This window comes from Cnephaeus nilssonii (assembly GCF_951640355.1).
Source record: "Cnephaeus nilssonii genome assembly, chromosome: 24".
Classification (NCBI taxonomy): Eukaryota; Metazoa; Chordata; class Mammalia; order Chiroptera; family Vespertilionidae; genus Cnephaeus; species Cnephaeus nilssonii.
Window position 1 is genome coordinate 3,762,411 of NC_137095.1, and position 16,072 is coordinate 3,778,482.

General features: G+C 60.6%; 2 protein-coding genes across 5 annotated transcripts in view; one reads left to right on the forward strand and one right to left on the reverse strand.

Annotated features, from left to right (window-relative positions):
- Positions 1-1,872, forward strand: part of SCAPER (S-phase cyclin A associated protein in the ER) — a 187,797-nt gene extending 185,925 nt beyond the window's left edge. For 3 of the 4 annotated variants that reach the window (XM_079764048.1, XM_079764047.1, XM_079764046.1), the window contains exon 32: positions 536-1,872. In XM_079764048.1, the coding sequence (XP_079620174.1) occupies positions 536-630 (95 nt within the window). In that variant the 3' untranslated portion in view covers positions 631-1,872. The remainder of the gene's footprint in view (positions 1-535) is intronic. The other variant, XM_079764049.1, reaches the window with a different exon arrangement.
- A 3,168-nt stretch (positions 1,873-5,040) lies between these two features.
- On the reverse strand, positions 5,041-9,261 carry ISL2 (ISL LIM homeobox 2; the record flags this gene model as incomplete). Its single annotated transcript, XM_079763968.1, has 6 exons — positions 5,041-5,287; positions 5,613-5,780; positions 6,288-6,571; positions 7,920-8,179; positions 8,253-8,442; positions 9,204-9,261. 6 exons carry the CDS (start codon positions 9,259-9,261, stop codon positions 5,171-5,173), a joined length of 1,077 nt encoding a protein of 358 aa, XP_079620094.1. The 3' UTR covers positions 5,041-5,170.
- Positions 9,262-16,072: the final 6,811 nt, after the last annotated feature.

Below are 16,072 nucleotides of genomic sequence, written 5' to 3' on the forward strand. Positions count from 1 at the left end.
AAATTTCACATGCGTTATCCGTTTTTCATTTTTTCTTTTTTGGCATCAGTTGAGACGGCATTTACATTTTACTTGTCCTTTCATGCTAATGAAAACAAGAAAAGATACTGGAAAAATAGACCAAAATCCCCCTTCCCCCCGCGGTGAAACTACGTGTCCAGTGTGGCTCGACATACGAGCTGCTACCGATGCTAACCGTGTCGAGTCACACTCGACATCCGAGTGCAAAAGGTTAAGGACAGGTGTGATTGTCGTGCTATTTTGTTATTATACTTCTTTTACCCTATTTTCCTACTCTGGAATCCGAAAGAAATTTTTTCACCATGTTTTACATAGCGGTTAATGTCTAAATACATTAGGAGCATACAATAGATTGTGACCCAAATATATTGCATATTTTATACTATAGGTAGATCAATTACCTTGTGTGCATAAATTGTGTCATGGATTATCTGAAGTTTTATGTCTCCATTTTGTCAGATATCAAAATACTCAGAACTCTTTTACATTTCATTCTTTTCCATTTTTCTCTCAGGAAAATGCCTTGGATCCCAAGACTATCTGGAGCTGGCTAACAGATTTCCTCAGCAGGCCTGGGAGGAAGCTCGACAGTTTTTCTTAAAAAAATAAAAATAAAAAATGTTTTGGTTGGTTCTATATTTGAGGACCCTCATTAATAATTTAAATTGTTCAAACCAACGTTTTAACTGCTCCTTAAGAAACTCTTTTTCACATGTTTATACTCTCCCCGTACTGTAGATATGGTATATACTTTGAACTATTTATAATGGCTGTAGATACTTCTACTTGCTAACTCTGTAAGTTGAGTTTATTTCATTTATGCACAACAGTTTGCATTTTGGTAACTTCCATCTTATATACTTTGCATTTGTAATATGGGTGAAATTAGGCACAAAATCAGCAAGTCTGTTTTCTTGTAATAAAATAACTTATTCTGTTTGCAATGGTGACTTTTCTTAAGACAATTCAAATTCGAAAGAAAAATGCTAACTCCAACTCTTGAAGTACCTTAAGTAAAGACTTAAAGTTAACCAGCTCTGAACTCGCCTCTTTAGGGACAGGAGTGCATTCTAATTACATACATGTTCCGGGGCCATTGGGAGTGAATGTAGAGCGTGGATCATCGGCCACCGAACTCCTCAGACCGAGCACGGCCTCGGGGCAGCGCGGCCTGAATGAGTCTCCGGAATAAAGCGCAGATGCCGGGAGGTCCCGCTCGCACCCCAGCGGCCGCTGGCCTGGCTCCGGGCCGCCCGCACCTGAGGGGCCGGGGCCGGCGCTGAGTGACGGCGGTGATCGCTTCTGTCGGATAAGGATCAGCCGTTACCAGCGACACAGATCGGCTGGAAAACTGATCCGAATATGTCTCAGATGCAAGGCTCGGGGTGGGGGCTGAGAAAGACGTTTCTTCGCTTCTGTAAGAGCAAACCCACCTACGGACGCTCGGGCGGAAGTCCCCAAGCTGCCGCGTGCCTGGTTTTTTGCCGTTTTTCGGAGAAAACACGGAGGTCCAGCTGCCAAACAAACCCAAAGGCGGCCCCCTCCCCGTGCGCACGTCCGGGGCACCGGCCGGCCCGAGGGCACCGAGAGGAGAAAGGATAATGCCCGGAAGCCACACGTCATGGACAGCCCCGACGGCCCTCCCAGGAGCCCTGCACACCGCGTCACGTGAATGGGGTCCGTGGTTTCCCTGCCCCGCCGCCCGGGCGCCCGGAGCCACCGGAACCTTCCCCAGAGGGCGCTCCTCCCGCCCCGGGCGCTGGGACCCCGGACCCGGACCGGCCTCCCCGCCCCCTCCCCCCTAGGCAGCTGCAGACCCTCCGATCGCTTCTTCCGAAGCCCCCCACCCCCACCCCAGCTCTGAGCCCTCCGATGTCGGTAACCTGGGAAGGGGTTATCCCCACACCCCTGTCCTCCACGCCCCTCTCCCGGCTCTCTCACCCCAACACGGTCCTCCTGTCTTCCTACCCAACCGCCCCCCAAACCGCCTGCCCCTCGCTCCCCCGTTCCCGACCCGCCCCGACCAGCAGGTGCCTCCTCCAGGCTGCGCCCACCTCACGCGGAGGGGCCCCAACCTGCCTGTTCCCTGGGGCACTCCCCACCCGAGTCCTCTGCCCCTTCCTCTCCCAGCACCCGCCGGGCCTCCAGGCACAGCCTCCATCAACAAGGGGCTGGTCTGCCACTGCTCACACCGCCCCCGTCACTGCGCGGAATCCTGTATCTCCAGCGAGTTTACCTTTCCATCAATCAGCCCCGCATTTAAAAGCCTCTAATCTTCCGCGCATCAGCTTAATAAACTCCGAATTTCCTGCTTTTATCACAGCTTGATTGCAACGTCTCTGCAAATAGTTTGTTATTCGTTCACGGTGCCCTCCCTCCCCACCCTGGGGGGGGGACTTGCTCGTGTGGGAAACAGCCCGGGAAACGTGTGGCCAGCTCTGCCCCTCCCCCACAGGGCAGGAGCAGAGCCTTGTTTTGAGAACCGCTTTAGACAGTGTCTCACTTCAACCCAGTGTTGGCAGCTCTGAAAAATATGAGCGAGTCCCTATTTTCCTTTGAAAGGCTGATTTCTGCCCCACAATCCATTAAATATTAGCGTTTGTTGGGAAGACTGGCTCGGGGGCTCTGATTTCTCAGAAGTACGCAGTCTTGAATACGTAGGGAAGTTTCTGGTGTAACAGCCATACACTTTTCCCACTCTGGGAATCCCTTTTCTGCCTGAATTCCATAGAGCTATCCAAATGATTAGATCAATACTCTGACAATGTCTTATTCTAACGTGAACCTAGTTACATAACCAACTCCCACTTTGCACCTATGGCCTCTTAACCGACTTTTTTACCACACAACGGGGTAAACGGTGAGTCAACATAAAATACAACACTTGTAATTGTTACAGGCAATTTAATGTACAAGAAAATCCCTACTGTATTATACAGGAGATGGTTAAAGATGACCTGGGAACCCTGAAAACATAGTTATTAATGTAACGGACGAGCGGTAGGTATGTCACCTCACCGGGGACCTTTGTAATAAAGCTTCAAAGTTCAACGCGTTCCCTGGGACCCACGTGGGGAAGGGTGTGCCTGGGGGAGATGAGCCGCTGTTTTATACAGTGACAGGCACCCCATGCAGCCACCACTTCCTTCCTTCCCAGCATCCAAAGCAAACGGGCGCGCATACATATCAAAAGCCGGCATTAGATGGTTTGATTATGGATGATGAGGGAACGATTGGCGGCAACTAGATGTTTCCACACTGCAGTGTGTTGAAAGCAAAAATTCGGAGCTAATGAACCACCATTAATGAGATTCTTTATTCAAAAACCTGTTTCCTTTTTTTAAAAAATGACAAAACCCCGTGTTCTGGGTAAATCAAACGCTTCCTACAGTAAGATTAAGTTGGAAGTGTAGCCACCCATTCAATGGCCAGCCACCAGGTCAAGGAAATACGTCTATTTCTGTTCGGGAGGGGGATGGCCCAAGTTAAGGGAGCGAAGCCTCCAAGAATCGCCCCGACGATGGGAACTTGGCGGGCACCGGGGAGGTCAGCTGGCCCTCCCACCCTGCGTCTCTCCCCGCGTCTCTGCGCGCCGCTTCCTGAACCCCCTTTCCTCTCTGTGCCCGCCCCGCCTGGGCTCTCCCGAGGCGGCAGAAATGTGGCTCCAGGTGCACACCCCCTCCCGCTTCCAACAACGGCCGGCCGGCCCCCAGCTTCCTTGCGGGGAGGGGACGCGGGGTGACGGAGTCCTCCCAGCCCCGCTGGCAACCCACAGCGGCCTCCGGCCCCCCAGCAGCCCACGCCCGTCAGCAGAGGCACCCACCCCGGGCCCGCGGCCACAGGGCCCCCCGGTGCCCCTCGCCAGACTCTGCCTGAGCCCAGAGGGCGGCGAAGGGTCTGCTGTGGGTCATTTCCCTCCAGGGACAGGGGACGGGCACCCAGGGGGTCCCCCGTGGCGGCGGGGGGCTGGCGGCCGGCAGCCCGCGTCCCCGGCGAGGCCGCCAAAGGGTTAAGGATTCCGAGGGTAAAACCTGAGCCCGCGGTCTGCGCGCTCGCCCGGGGGCTGCTGGAGATTCGGTATCTCTCGCTTACTTCCTGCGGCCTCCAAAGCCAGTTTTCAAGAAAACAAGGGGCAGGGTTTGAAATGTCACACCGGGTGACCCGGGCCGTCCCCGCCCCTGCGTCCGGGCCTGGAAAGAAAATAAACCGAGGACACGCCAGACTGGTTCTGGGGACGCGCGGCGGCGGCCCGGCTCCCGCGCCGGATCGCTTGCAGGTGATGCCGGCGCAGATAAGGGGCCGCCGCGCGCCCGTCCTCCGTCTAGACGGGAATTAATAGCCGGCGGGACCCCGACGGGCGGGCCCGGGGCGCCAGCCCACGAGGGGCTGCGGGGACCTCAGGCCCCGAGTCCGCCCCACGCCGGCCGCCCGCGCAAACGGGGCCGCCCCTCCCCAGCCCGCCCCGCGCGCCCGCGCACCCGGACCCCGGCGGTCGCAGCCCCGCCCCGCGCGGCGTCCAACCCCCGCCCGGCCGGCCTGGCGCGGACACGCGGGGCGGGGGCGCACGAGGCGCGGGCGCGAGGACCGCGCGAGGCCCCGACCCCGCGGCGCCCGCACACACGGGAGCAGCTTCGCGTCCGGTTATTATTTTTTTTATTAAGATGAAAATATTCGTCCCACGATGAGCGGACTGTTCTTACAATAAATAACAATAACTTACGTTCTGTTAGGCAAAGGCTCACACGCTCTGTCCTCCGTCGACGGATAATTTAAACGCGTTCAAGGTAAGTCCCGTTTCCGTTTTTCCCGGCAGCCTTGCGCTTTGCGGGGCGGAGGTCTGCTCCTCCCGACCCTCCGTCCGGTCCCCGCCGGAGCCCCTCGGGTCCCCCCGCAGCCGCGGGGAGAGGAGAGGGCAGAGCTGACGCCAGGCGACCCCCGAGTCTGGTCCTGAGAACACCCAGGTCCTCGGAGCGGGGCTCTCCAGCCCGGGAGAGCGGGTGCGCCCTGGGCCCGCGGCCGTCCGGACGCCCCTCCGAACCTTCTCGTTAAATAACAATAATGACGGGTGCGGAGGCGGGGGCGCTGGGCTGGGCTGGGCGGGCGAGTCTCATGCAGGGAGCATGCGCGGTCCGCGGCGCGGGCCGGGGCCTCACGTCTCCACGGGGCTCGGCACCATGCTGTTGGGCGTGTCGGGGAGCTGCGAGGACAGGGAGGTCACGTCGCTGCCGGAGGAGTTGCCCAGGGAGCCGGACTCGGAGAAGGAGACCTGGAGGCCGCAGGGAGGGGCGTGAGGACGCGCCTGGTCGGGGCTCCGAGACGGATGCCCCCTGGGGACGCGCCTCTGGCGGCGAGCGAGCCCTTCCGAGACCTCGGCCGGGTCCCCCAAGTGCCGGGTCACCCCTCTGCTGCGCGCGCCTTAATCCGGGGGGGCCCGGCTTAGAGCGAATGATGGGCCGGGGTGCGGCTGCAGTGCCCTCCCCCCAACACCAACCCCCCGCTTGCCTAAGGCTGTCCCAGCTGATCCCCCACGGAAGGCCCCCCTCCCGGGCTAAACGGCTAAGTCCCCGGTGGCGCGGGCGGCCGGGCCTCACCAGCTGCTGGAAGGCGGGCTGGTCCAGGTCGCTCTGCAGCGCGAACTCGCTGAGCGTCTTCCACGGCGGCTGGTAGGTCTGCACCTCGACCGCGCTGCCCTGCAGGGCGCTCTCGTGGCGGATGGGGCTGCCCGCCACCAGCGGCGTCCCGGTCAGGCCCTGCAGGCTCTTGGGGACCAGGAGAGCGTGAGGTGGGGGGGGCGCGTCTCGCTCTCGCGTTTCCCTCCACCTGGGACACGGGGCCCGGGGCGCCGGCGCGCGATTGGCGGCCTGACGCGACCGCACGGGGGTGGCTCTCCTTCCCCAGAGAGACTACCCGGGGGCCTCGACCCCGCAAACCCGCCGCCACAGCCCGGCCTCAGGGCTGGGAGCCCCAGGGCCAGGAACGCAGGACACGACCGGCCAGACTTGGGCTCCAGGGACCCCAACTCAGATCTGCCTTTGGGGGACGGAGACCCCAGCTCAGATACAATAATTAGGGAGCCCAGGACCCCACGGAGCGTCTTACTCTGAAGGCCCAAGCACACCGTCTGGGGAGGCCCACTCCCCCGTCTCTCCGTCTCCCCAGGGCCCACTCCCCCGTCTCCCCGGGGCCCTCTCCAGAGGAGGGCGCGGGACGCGGGTCTGTCCGCCGCCCGGCCCGGCCCTCCCCCCCGCCGCCCGGCCGGCCCTCACCGTCTTGTCGCTGTGCTGCTGCTGCTGCAGCTGCTTCAGGAGCAGCGACTTCTTCTTGTCCTTGCAGCGCTTGTTCTGGAACCAGACGCGGATGACCCGCGGGCTCAGGCCCGTCATCTCCACCAGCTGCTCCTTCATGAGCGCGTCGGGCCGCGGGTTGGCGGCGTAGCAGGTCCGCAGGGTGTGCAGCTGCTTCTCGTTGAGCACCGTCCGCACGCGGGTCGTCTTCTCCGCCGGCTTGTGCGCGTGCGGGCGCAGCGCGGGCTGCCGGCCGGACCCGGGCTCTGCTCGCACCCGGCGGCGCGGGGAGCAAAGGGCGCGGTGAGCGAGGGGCCGGTGCGCCCCGCGGCCGCCGCCCGCCCCCGCCCCGTCGAGGCCTCCGCCTGACTTCGTTTCTCTTTTATTCGTTGATTTCGTTGTGCCATTCGCCTCCCTCCCTCTCTCTCTCTCCGCCCCACTCGGAGGGCGGTGCGCCTGGTCGCCCCTTCGGAGTCCCCGACCCTCCGCGCGCAGCGACCTGCCTGCCCGAGTGCGGGAGTGGCTGCCCCCGACCTGCCCGCCGGGCCTCCTGCACTTACTGGACCGAGGGGGCCCGCGTGCCCTGAACGGGAGACGGAATCGCCTCCAGGAAAAGTCCATGTTTCGGAGGCAGAGGAAAGGGGCGCCCATGGCCTCTGGAAGGGGGGGCCCCCAGCGCCTAGCTGCTCCAATTTGGGGGCTCATCTCCCGCGCCTCGGGCCCCTCCGGCCCTACCCCCTCTTTCAGCGGGGTCACTCGGACCAGGCTGTGCACACCGGCCCGGGTGCGGTTCCTTAAGGCGCCAGCGTTCCCGGCCCAGCGGCTGCCGGCACGGCCCGCGCCCGGCCTCGCGTTCTCTCCACCCGGGAAAACAGGCCCCGATTTTCGCGGCCCCGCGACTAACAAAAGGGAGATCCGGGCGCGCGGTTCCCGGAACTGGCTTCATCGCGCCTCACTCGCGCGTCCCCGCGGGGTCTGCACACCCCGAATTCCTGCGCATCCACCCCCCCCCCCCCGCCCCGTCCCGCCAGGGGTTTCTGGGTAAATATTTACAAACAGCCGGCCCAGCCTGGTGTGCCGGTTCCATAGGGGAAGCAGCAGAGGCCGGGGTGGTGGTAGGGGGGACCTGGCCAGGCCTCACGGCACCGCTGGGGCCCCCGCCCGGCACACGGACCCTGACCGCGCACTCAGCCCCGCAGGACCCACGGCGTCCCCCGCGGGAGTGTGCCCCTCCCCGCCCCGCCGGGGAGCGTTTGGCTACGTTGTTCCTCCAACTGGGCCTCCGACACGACGCGGACACCGCTCTTCCTTGGTGGCTGGGCCTCGGAGCCGCCTGAGCCAGGCCCGCGCTCCTCCATCCCCGGCCACTGTCGCCCCTGCTCCTGCTCCGGGACCCGCGGCCCCCGTGTCCTGATCACGGGGACACAATTCTCCGTGTCCGCCCCGCACGCACGCACCCACACCGTCCTGGCTCCCGGAGGCCCACAGACGGTTTCCCCGCACACACCCCGGCCGCGGCCGCAGCTCGCCGTTCCGCAGACACAGAAACACACGAGCGACAAGGTCCCGTCCCGGCGACAGCCCCGCGCCCGGCCCCGCGCGCGGACGGCTCACCTGGCAGATGCAGGCCCCGCGCGGGGAGCGGGCCGGGGCTCCGCGGGCTGCCGGCCCCCGCGCGCTCCAGCAGGAGCCCGTGGTCGGCCCGGCACAGCAGCTCGTGCTCCCGCAGCGAGAACTCGTCGCCCGGCAGCAGCTGGCGGCTGCACACGGAGCAGCGGAAGCACTCGACGTGGTAGACGCTGTCCCGCGCGCGCATCACCAGGTCGCTGCTGCTGAAGCCCACGCGGCACTGCGCGCACTTGACGCCGAAGAGCCTGCGGGCGCGGGGCGGGCGGTGAGCGTGCGGGGCCGCGGCCCGGGCCCGCCGGGAGGGGTCGCCGGCCTCACCTGACGTAGTCCCGCTTGCAGTAGGTTTTCCCGTCTCTCACGAAGCACGTGCACGTCTCGTCCAGGTACTGGCTGCACTCGGCGCACTTGAGGCAGGCGGCGTGCCACTCCAGGTCGGGGGACACGCGCAGGATGAACTGGTCGTGGATCTGACTCCCGCAGCCCACGCACGTGGCCGTGCCTGGCTTCTCTGCCGGGAAAGGACACCCGTCAGGCCGGGCTGCAGATTCACCGCGACCGGGGGCCCCGGCCCGGCCCGACCCGCCCGGCCCGCTTGCTCTCGGGCGAGAATTGCGCCACGAGAAAAAGGAAGCGGACTTTCTAAAGGTTCCGGGCGACTGGAAACTCAAAAACAAAAACAGGATTTGGATTTGTAAAGGCGTCTTGCCTCCGCCCCTCACCCCAAAACTTAAAAAAAAAACCACAAAACATCCATTTGGACCGTCGTTGTATCGATGTGTGTTGTAGCCAAAAGCTAAGGTCGTGGGTGAGGAGAAAGGAACTGGACACTCGGGCTCTGCGGACCCACCGCGTCCCCAGGAGCGGGACCCCGGCCCCCTCCCACGGCAGCCCCACCGCACACGGCTCAGCCCGGCGCCTCGCCCCTCAAGGACGCCTCGGTCCGGCCGGAGAATCGGTCTGTATCTGAACGCACCCAGACCAGCGAGCAGCCAGAGCCCCCCGCCCGCAGTCCCACCTAATTGTCTCAGCAGCTCCCGCAGCCCGAGGCCAGCCCCGCGAGCTGGAGAAAGGGCTGAATGGCTATGAATTAAAGCCGCGGGGTGCCCGCGGGGGGTCGCGCTGCGGGGGAACGGCGTCCGTTTCGCTCTGGGTCGCCCAGGGTCCTGTCAAATACGAGCCACTTGTGGAACCCGGCGGGCATCCTCCTGCCGCAGGAACCCCGCGCCTCCAGCGCGCACACGCCCACGCCCACGCCCCGGGGAGACTCACTCTCGGCGGGATCCCCCATAGCACCCGGGGCAGGACACCGGAGCAGGAGGTCCACCATGCAGGCGGCGGCGGGCGCCCCGTGCGCGCCGGGCGGAGGACCAGGGTCGCGCGCCCCGCCGGCTCTTGGCGAACTAACTCGGGCCCCGCGGACTCGCCGGACCGACCACACCGGCCCGCACGCAGCATGACGTCAGCACGCCGTCGCCGGGCCGGGCGGGGGCGGGACCTGCGGCGTCACCAGCCTCCCCCAGAACCGGGGTGCGGGGGAGGCGGTGGGGACCCGCAGCCGGTGGGCGGGCGCGCTGGGTGGGAGGCGGGGGCGACGCGGGATTGGCTGCAGGGAAAGGGGCGACCCTGATTGGCCGGAGTGAACAATGGAGCGCAGCCCCCTCCCCGAAATCTGCCGGGAGCCTCCGCGCTGCGGCCGGGCGTCCGGGCCGGACCGACCCCAGTCCCCGCGCGCCCGGGTCCCGCCGCCCCCAGGGCTCTGCACGGCCGCCTGGACTTTCGGGGCGGCCCGAGCACGGAGGTGGACACCGGGGCGTGGATGGTATTTAAATGCTCCCGTTCATCAATTAAAATTAAAAATTCACTTTTTGGGGGATCAGAGCTGGGGAGGGAGGGTCTGCTTGGACCGGATCATCACCCTGCAGTGGTCACCTCTCTCCTCGCTGCGCCTTTGTTCTCGGGGTCCAGGCCAGGGAGGGAGGTCAGGGACGCTGGTTCGGATAAACTGTTCTCCGACTCCCCACCTTGCGCCCGGAAAACTTATCCAAGTCGGAGCCCTGGGTGGGGTGCGCGGCGGCGCAGAATCCCAGAGAGGCTCCCGGATCCGGATGCGAGCCTGGACTTGCGTATGTCCAGCGGAGGGGTTGTGTTTTGACACCGATCCCCACCCCCCACCACCACCCCTCTCACTCCCCTCAATACCCCGCTCAGGGTGGAAACGAGGCTGGGGTCGAATGAGGTTCCCACCTCCAGAATGAACCGTGTTTATAAACTCTCACGTTTCATTTCACAGCCCAACTTCCAAAGCAAATCATCACGACACAATCGCGGCACGCTGGGAAACGGACCCACTGTGCGGCGGCGGGTCCGCGCTCACAAAACCGAGTGCGGGCATCGATCCCCCTCCGAGAAGTCGCTGTGGGTTTGGGTGGAAAGGGTTCGGAGACTGGCCCGGGCCCCGTGCGTGTTCCCCGTGCGCGGGGCCCGTGGTTGGCCCGGGAGGGAGCGGGGTGCGGAGCGGTCGGTGCGCGCTGGGCTGGGCGCGGTCAGCGCCCCGAGCTGAACCGTCTCCACCGGATCCTGGATCCGCCCCGGTCTCTGCAGGCCCCTCGGCCCCGGCCCCTCTGCAGACAACCCGGGCTGCTTGGCCTCCAGCTCTGGGCTGCGCGCCCGGGAATGGCTGCAGCCAAGGACGCAGGGAAAAGCTTTGCGGAGAGCCGGCCAGGCCTCTGCGCACGAAACCTCTGCTGAGCGCCCACCCGCCTGCGCTGTGTCGGGGCCTCCCGCCGGGGGTGGGGTTGGGGGTCGGGGTGGGAGGCCAGCGGTCGCTCAAGGCTTCTGACCGCCGCCCTCGCCTCTGGGAGCCCCCGTCTCCTCGCGGGGCCAGTTTCTCCGCATAAAGTCCCAGCGGTGCCAGCAGGCCGCTCCTGGCGGCTCTGGCCACGGGCGCTCTCCTGGCTGTGGCTGCAGGTCGGGGTGGGGAGAAGGCTGCGTCTGAAGGGATTTGTCTGTCAAACAGACAGACAGACAGACAACGGGGATGAGCCGGGGGGCGGGCGTCTGTGCGCTTGGCTGCGCAGATGGCTGTGACCGCAGGCATCTCATTTTACTTTTCTGTCCCTCAGTCTCCTCGTCTGTAAAATGGGGTGAGATGAACCGCTACCTCTACTGCCGTGAGGATTAGATCAGTGTCTGGACGGGGCCCAGGAAGCTCCCATGGGCTCGCACTGCGCATGCCCACACAGGCGCACCTTCCCCTGCACGGAGATGTCCTGTCTCCTGTTTTTCACAGAATCACCTGTGGGAGGAACGCTGTGCCTAACAGCACCAGCCTCCTAATGTCAGACATGCTGCACACACATGGCTGTCCTTGTCTTCCACAATCTGAGGAAGGAGTTACCGTTGTTAAAATTACCCCCATTTCCGTGGCTGAGCCTCAACCTAGGAACCAGGAGGTCAGGGTTGGATTCCCATTGGGGCACATGCCCGGGTTGCCCCCTCCATCCCAAGTGTGGGGCGTGCAGGAGGCAGCCGATCCATGATTCTCTCTCATCATGGATGTTTCTCTCTCTCCCCCCCCCTCTCTCCCTCTCTCTCTAAAAATCAATAAAAATAGCCCTAGCTGGTGTGGCTCAGTGAATAGAGCGTTGGCCTGTGGACCGAAGGGTCCTGAGTTCAATTCTGGTCAGGGCACAGGCCCGGGTTGCGGGTTTGATCCCCCGTGTGGGGCGTGCAGGAGGCAGCCGATCCATGATCCTCTCACCATGGATGTTTCTCTCTCTCTCCCCCTTCCTCTCTGAAATCAGTTTTAAAAATGTATCCCTATTTCACAGATGGGAAAACTGAGGCTTGCAGAGGTTAAGTAGGTTGTCAGAGGTTGCACAGCTAGTGGAGCCAGGATTTGACCGAGGCTCTCTGCCTGCAGAGCCGGGTTATGGGGCCCTCGCACCCCCTTGCTCCCGGGACACACGGAGGGATCCCTCCAGGGGCACAAGGCCCACCCCACCCCCAAAGGCAGCTGCTGCACTGATCCTCACCACGAGTGTCAGGGCGGCAGCGGGCCTGGGGACCTGTTCCCGCGGGGAAGCGACAGAGGTGTAACTGGGGGCCAGGCCTCCCCTCTGGCTCCTGCCTCCAGCCTCCTCCCACCTCCCGCCCCCAGGCCGCCACTCTTCTCCAAAGGCAGTTGGAGATGTCCTGTTGAACAGGCCACAGAGGGCCTGGGCTTCACCCCATCACCTGCCGGAGGCTTTGCCGTGGGTGTGGGGGGCCCAGGGGAGGTACCATGTTTCAGAGACGCAGCTGAGGCCTGGGAAGAGGCAGAAAGGGGGCACATCAGGGTCGGCCTCCAGGCTCCAGGCCTCCTGATAGCCAAGCCCCTGCTCTCCCCATGGCACTCCTGTCCCCCCGCCCCCCACGCCGCTGAGCAAATGGGTCCCCGTGCACTGCTGGGCCCCGCTCCCTCCTTCCTGGGCCCATGTGCACAGAGCACTTGCTTCAGGCCGGGCCCTGGGCTAGGCCATCAGGGACAGTGTAATTTATTTATTTTTAAATGTATTTTTATTGATTTCAGAGAGGAAGGGAGAGGGAGAGAGAGAAACATCCATGATGAGAGAGAATCATGGATCGGCTGCCTCCTGCATGCCCCACACTGGGGATCAGGCTGCAACCCGGGCATGTGCCCCGACCGGGAATCGAACCGTGACCTCCTGGTTTATAGGTCGGAGCTCAACCACGGAGCCACACCGGCCGGGCACAGATGGTCTCGTTTAAAGCATAGGCTGCCTGCTCATGAAGCTGGCCCTGGTCCTGGGCATCCCGGACATGAATCCATCACCTTCCCAAGTTAATCCAGCTCCTGAGAGATGGGATTGAGACTCACACCCACTAGCCCATTGGTCGGCAAACTGCGGCGCGCGAGCCACAGGCGGCTCTTTGGCCCCTTGAGTTTTTAGCAAAGGCCAGCTTAGGAGTACCCTCATTAAGTGAATAACAATGTACCTACCTATATAGTTTACGTTTAAAAAATTTGGCTCTCAAAAGGAATTTCAGTCGTTGTCCTGTTGATATCTGGCTCTGTTGACCAACGAGTTTGCCGACCGCTGCACCAGCGCATGAGACCGTGATGACCGTGTGCTGCTCGAGCCTCTCCGGAGGGGAACGGCCACGCGCTCATTCGCGTCTCGCTGTCTTTGTAGTTGACACACGCCAGAGTCATTCCACGAAGCCACCCACCGTCTGCAGCACCTCCGTCCTCGGGGGATCAGCAGGGTCGTCATACAAGGGTGACAAGATGACGTTAAGATACGGGAGCCTTTTCCTGGCTGGCGTGGCTCAGTGGTTGAGTGTCAACCAGGAGGTCACAGTTCAATTCCTGGTCAGGGCACCTGCCCAGGTTGCGGGCTCAATTCCCAGTGAGGGGCATGGAGGAGTTAGCCTGTCGATGCTTCTCTCTCTTCATTGATGCTTCTGTCTGTCTCTCCCTCTCCCTTCCTCTCTGAAATATATATATATATATATATATATATATATATATATATGCCTTTAAATAAATAAATAAACATACACGGAGTGGCCAGATTATTATGATCTCTGAATGCATAATAATCTGGCCACTCAGTGTCTATTCTACAGAATAAAAGGCTAATATGCAAATTGTCCCCTCGACCAGGAGTTCGACCAGCAGGCAGGCCGGCCAACCGCCCATGTCCCCTCCCCCTGGCCAGGCTGGCTGGACCCCACCCATGCACGAATTCATGCACTGGACCTCTAGTCCCACCCATGCACAAATTCATGCACCGGGCCTCTAGTATGTGTATGCTGAGTGGCCAGATTATTATGCATTCAGAGATCATAATAATCTGGCCACTCAGTGTACATATGTGTGTGTGTGTGTGTGTGTGTGTATGTGTGTATATATATATATATATATATATATATATATATATATATATGCCTTTGTTTCTTTTTAAATCCCACGCTGGAGGGAGCTGCCTGCATAACCCACCAAACCTGGATCTTGGGAGAGGAGGGGCCGTGGGACAGAGCTGTGCCTGGTAGCTTCTGGGAAACTTTCATTTTTCCTGTCTTTCCAGAAGGCGAGGCCGGCCAGCTGGCCTGGTCTGGGAGTGGCTCTGAGGAGTCTGGCAGCTCCCCCATCGGCACAGATGTGTGGACTGTGTGGGGTTTAGGTTGTGCAGACTTTGGGGCCGGTTACAGCCCCGTTACCAATCATAGATGCTCTCCTTTCTCATCCTAAACCACATGGAGATGGGTTATCCTAGATCCTCCAATGTGAGGTGTCTCTTCATCAAGTTATGGTCGGAATCTCTTCTTTTTTTAAAATAGATTTTATTGATTTTTTTTTTTTACAGAGAGGAAGGGAGAGGGATAGAGAGTTAGAAACATCGATCAGCTGCCTCCTGCACACCCCCCACTGGGGATGTGCCCGCAACCAAGGTACATGCCCTTGACCGGAATCAAACCCGGGACCCTTCAGTCCACAGGCCGACGCTCTATCCACTGAGCCACGCCGGCCAGGGCCATGGTCAGAATCTGAAAGGTTTAGAAGGAGGCCCTTTATTCTTCCTAGCACACGTTCGTGAGAAGCTCAGCGTGCGTGTTTTTCTTCAGAAAGAGGACCAACGAACGCGTGTCCCATTTGCTCCCTTTGTCGCCTGGAAACAAAGTGGGATTACACAGGACTCCGGCGCTCGGCTCCAGCGAAGGCCCCTCAGGCGACAGATCTTCAGGAGGACCCGCCACGGATCCTCTTTCCCGGCAACATCTCTGCAGGCGAGAGCTACCAGCCGATTCCAAAAATAGACAACGAGGGAGACCATAGAGTCTGGGTGTCAGCCCTTGTCCGGCGGGATTACCCGATGGCTAATCGTGCACAGATTGCGATCGATGTGACGGCAGAGGGGCCCTAATCCGACTCGGCGGGGAATCCAGTCAGGTTTTCGTCTGCTCAGGATGTGTAATTGGTTTGGAGGCAGCAGAAAAGCAGCTTGTACCGGATTTTGCCGCATCACCGTGATGAGGTCTATTTTGATCAGCTTGAGTTATGGGCAATGTGAATTATTTATAGCCACTTCAGGCGGGCTTACGCTTGTAAAGACCTTCAGAGCAAAATAATAACATGCTGTCAAGGTAGGGATCTCACTTACGCTGAGTCCTGGTACCCCCCCCCCAACCCCCACCCCACCCCCGCCACAAACAGCGCAGGAGAGAAGACATTACATAATGGCTGGTGGACTCGACCGGCCACACAGCTCAGTGGTTGAGCCTCGACCTATGAACCAGGAGGTCAGGGTTCCATCCCCCGTCAGGGCACAGGCCCCGGTTGCGGGCTCCATCCCCAGTGGGGGGCGTGCAGGAGGCAGCCGGTCCATGATTCCCTTTCATCATTGATGTTTCTCTCTCTCTCCCTCTCCCTTCCTCTCTGACACCAATGAACATACTCTTTAAAAAGGCTGGTAGACTCATGCTTTATTGACTGGACGTGACGAGGGGCTGAGCCCGGCGGTAGCGGAGGCTGCGGGATGCTTACAGAGCGGTCCTGGCCCCGAGGGGTTCACTCTGGATGAAGGGTTGGCCCAGACTCAGGCCCCACAGAAGGCAAAGAAGTGAGGCTCAGACAGTCGAGCACAGGGAAGATTTTCCCGTGAACTCAGCAAGGTCCCATTTACTCAAACAGCCTACCCCAAATAACTCCATTTTTGTTAAAAACTTAACTGATAAAATTTTTTAAAAAAATGGAAGAGAAGGCCATCTCTCTAAGTTTATTTTCTCTGAGAAGTGGGACTAGAGCAGTTTTCTATTTCCTTCTTGGCACTTTTTTTTTTTTTTAATTTACCAATTGTGGTGACTATACTCTGACTTTACAGGGAAAACACTCAAACTGATATTTTTGTTTTATTTTATTTTTTTAAAATATATTTTATGGATTTCTTTACAGAGAGGAAGAGAGAGGGATAGAGAGTTAGAAACATCAATGAGAGAGAAACATTGATCAGCTGCCTCCTGCACACCTCCCACTGGGGATGTGCCCGCAACCAAGGTACACGCCCTTGACCGGAATCTGACCTGGGACCCTTCAGTCCGTAGGCCGGCGCTCTATCCACTGAACCACACTGGTC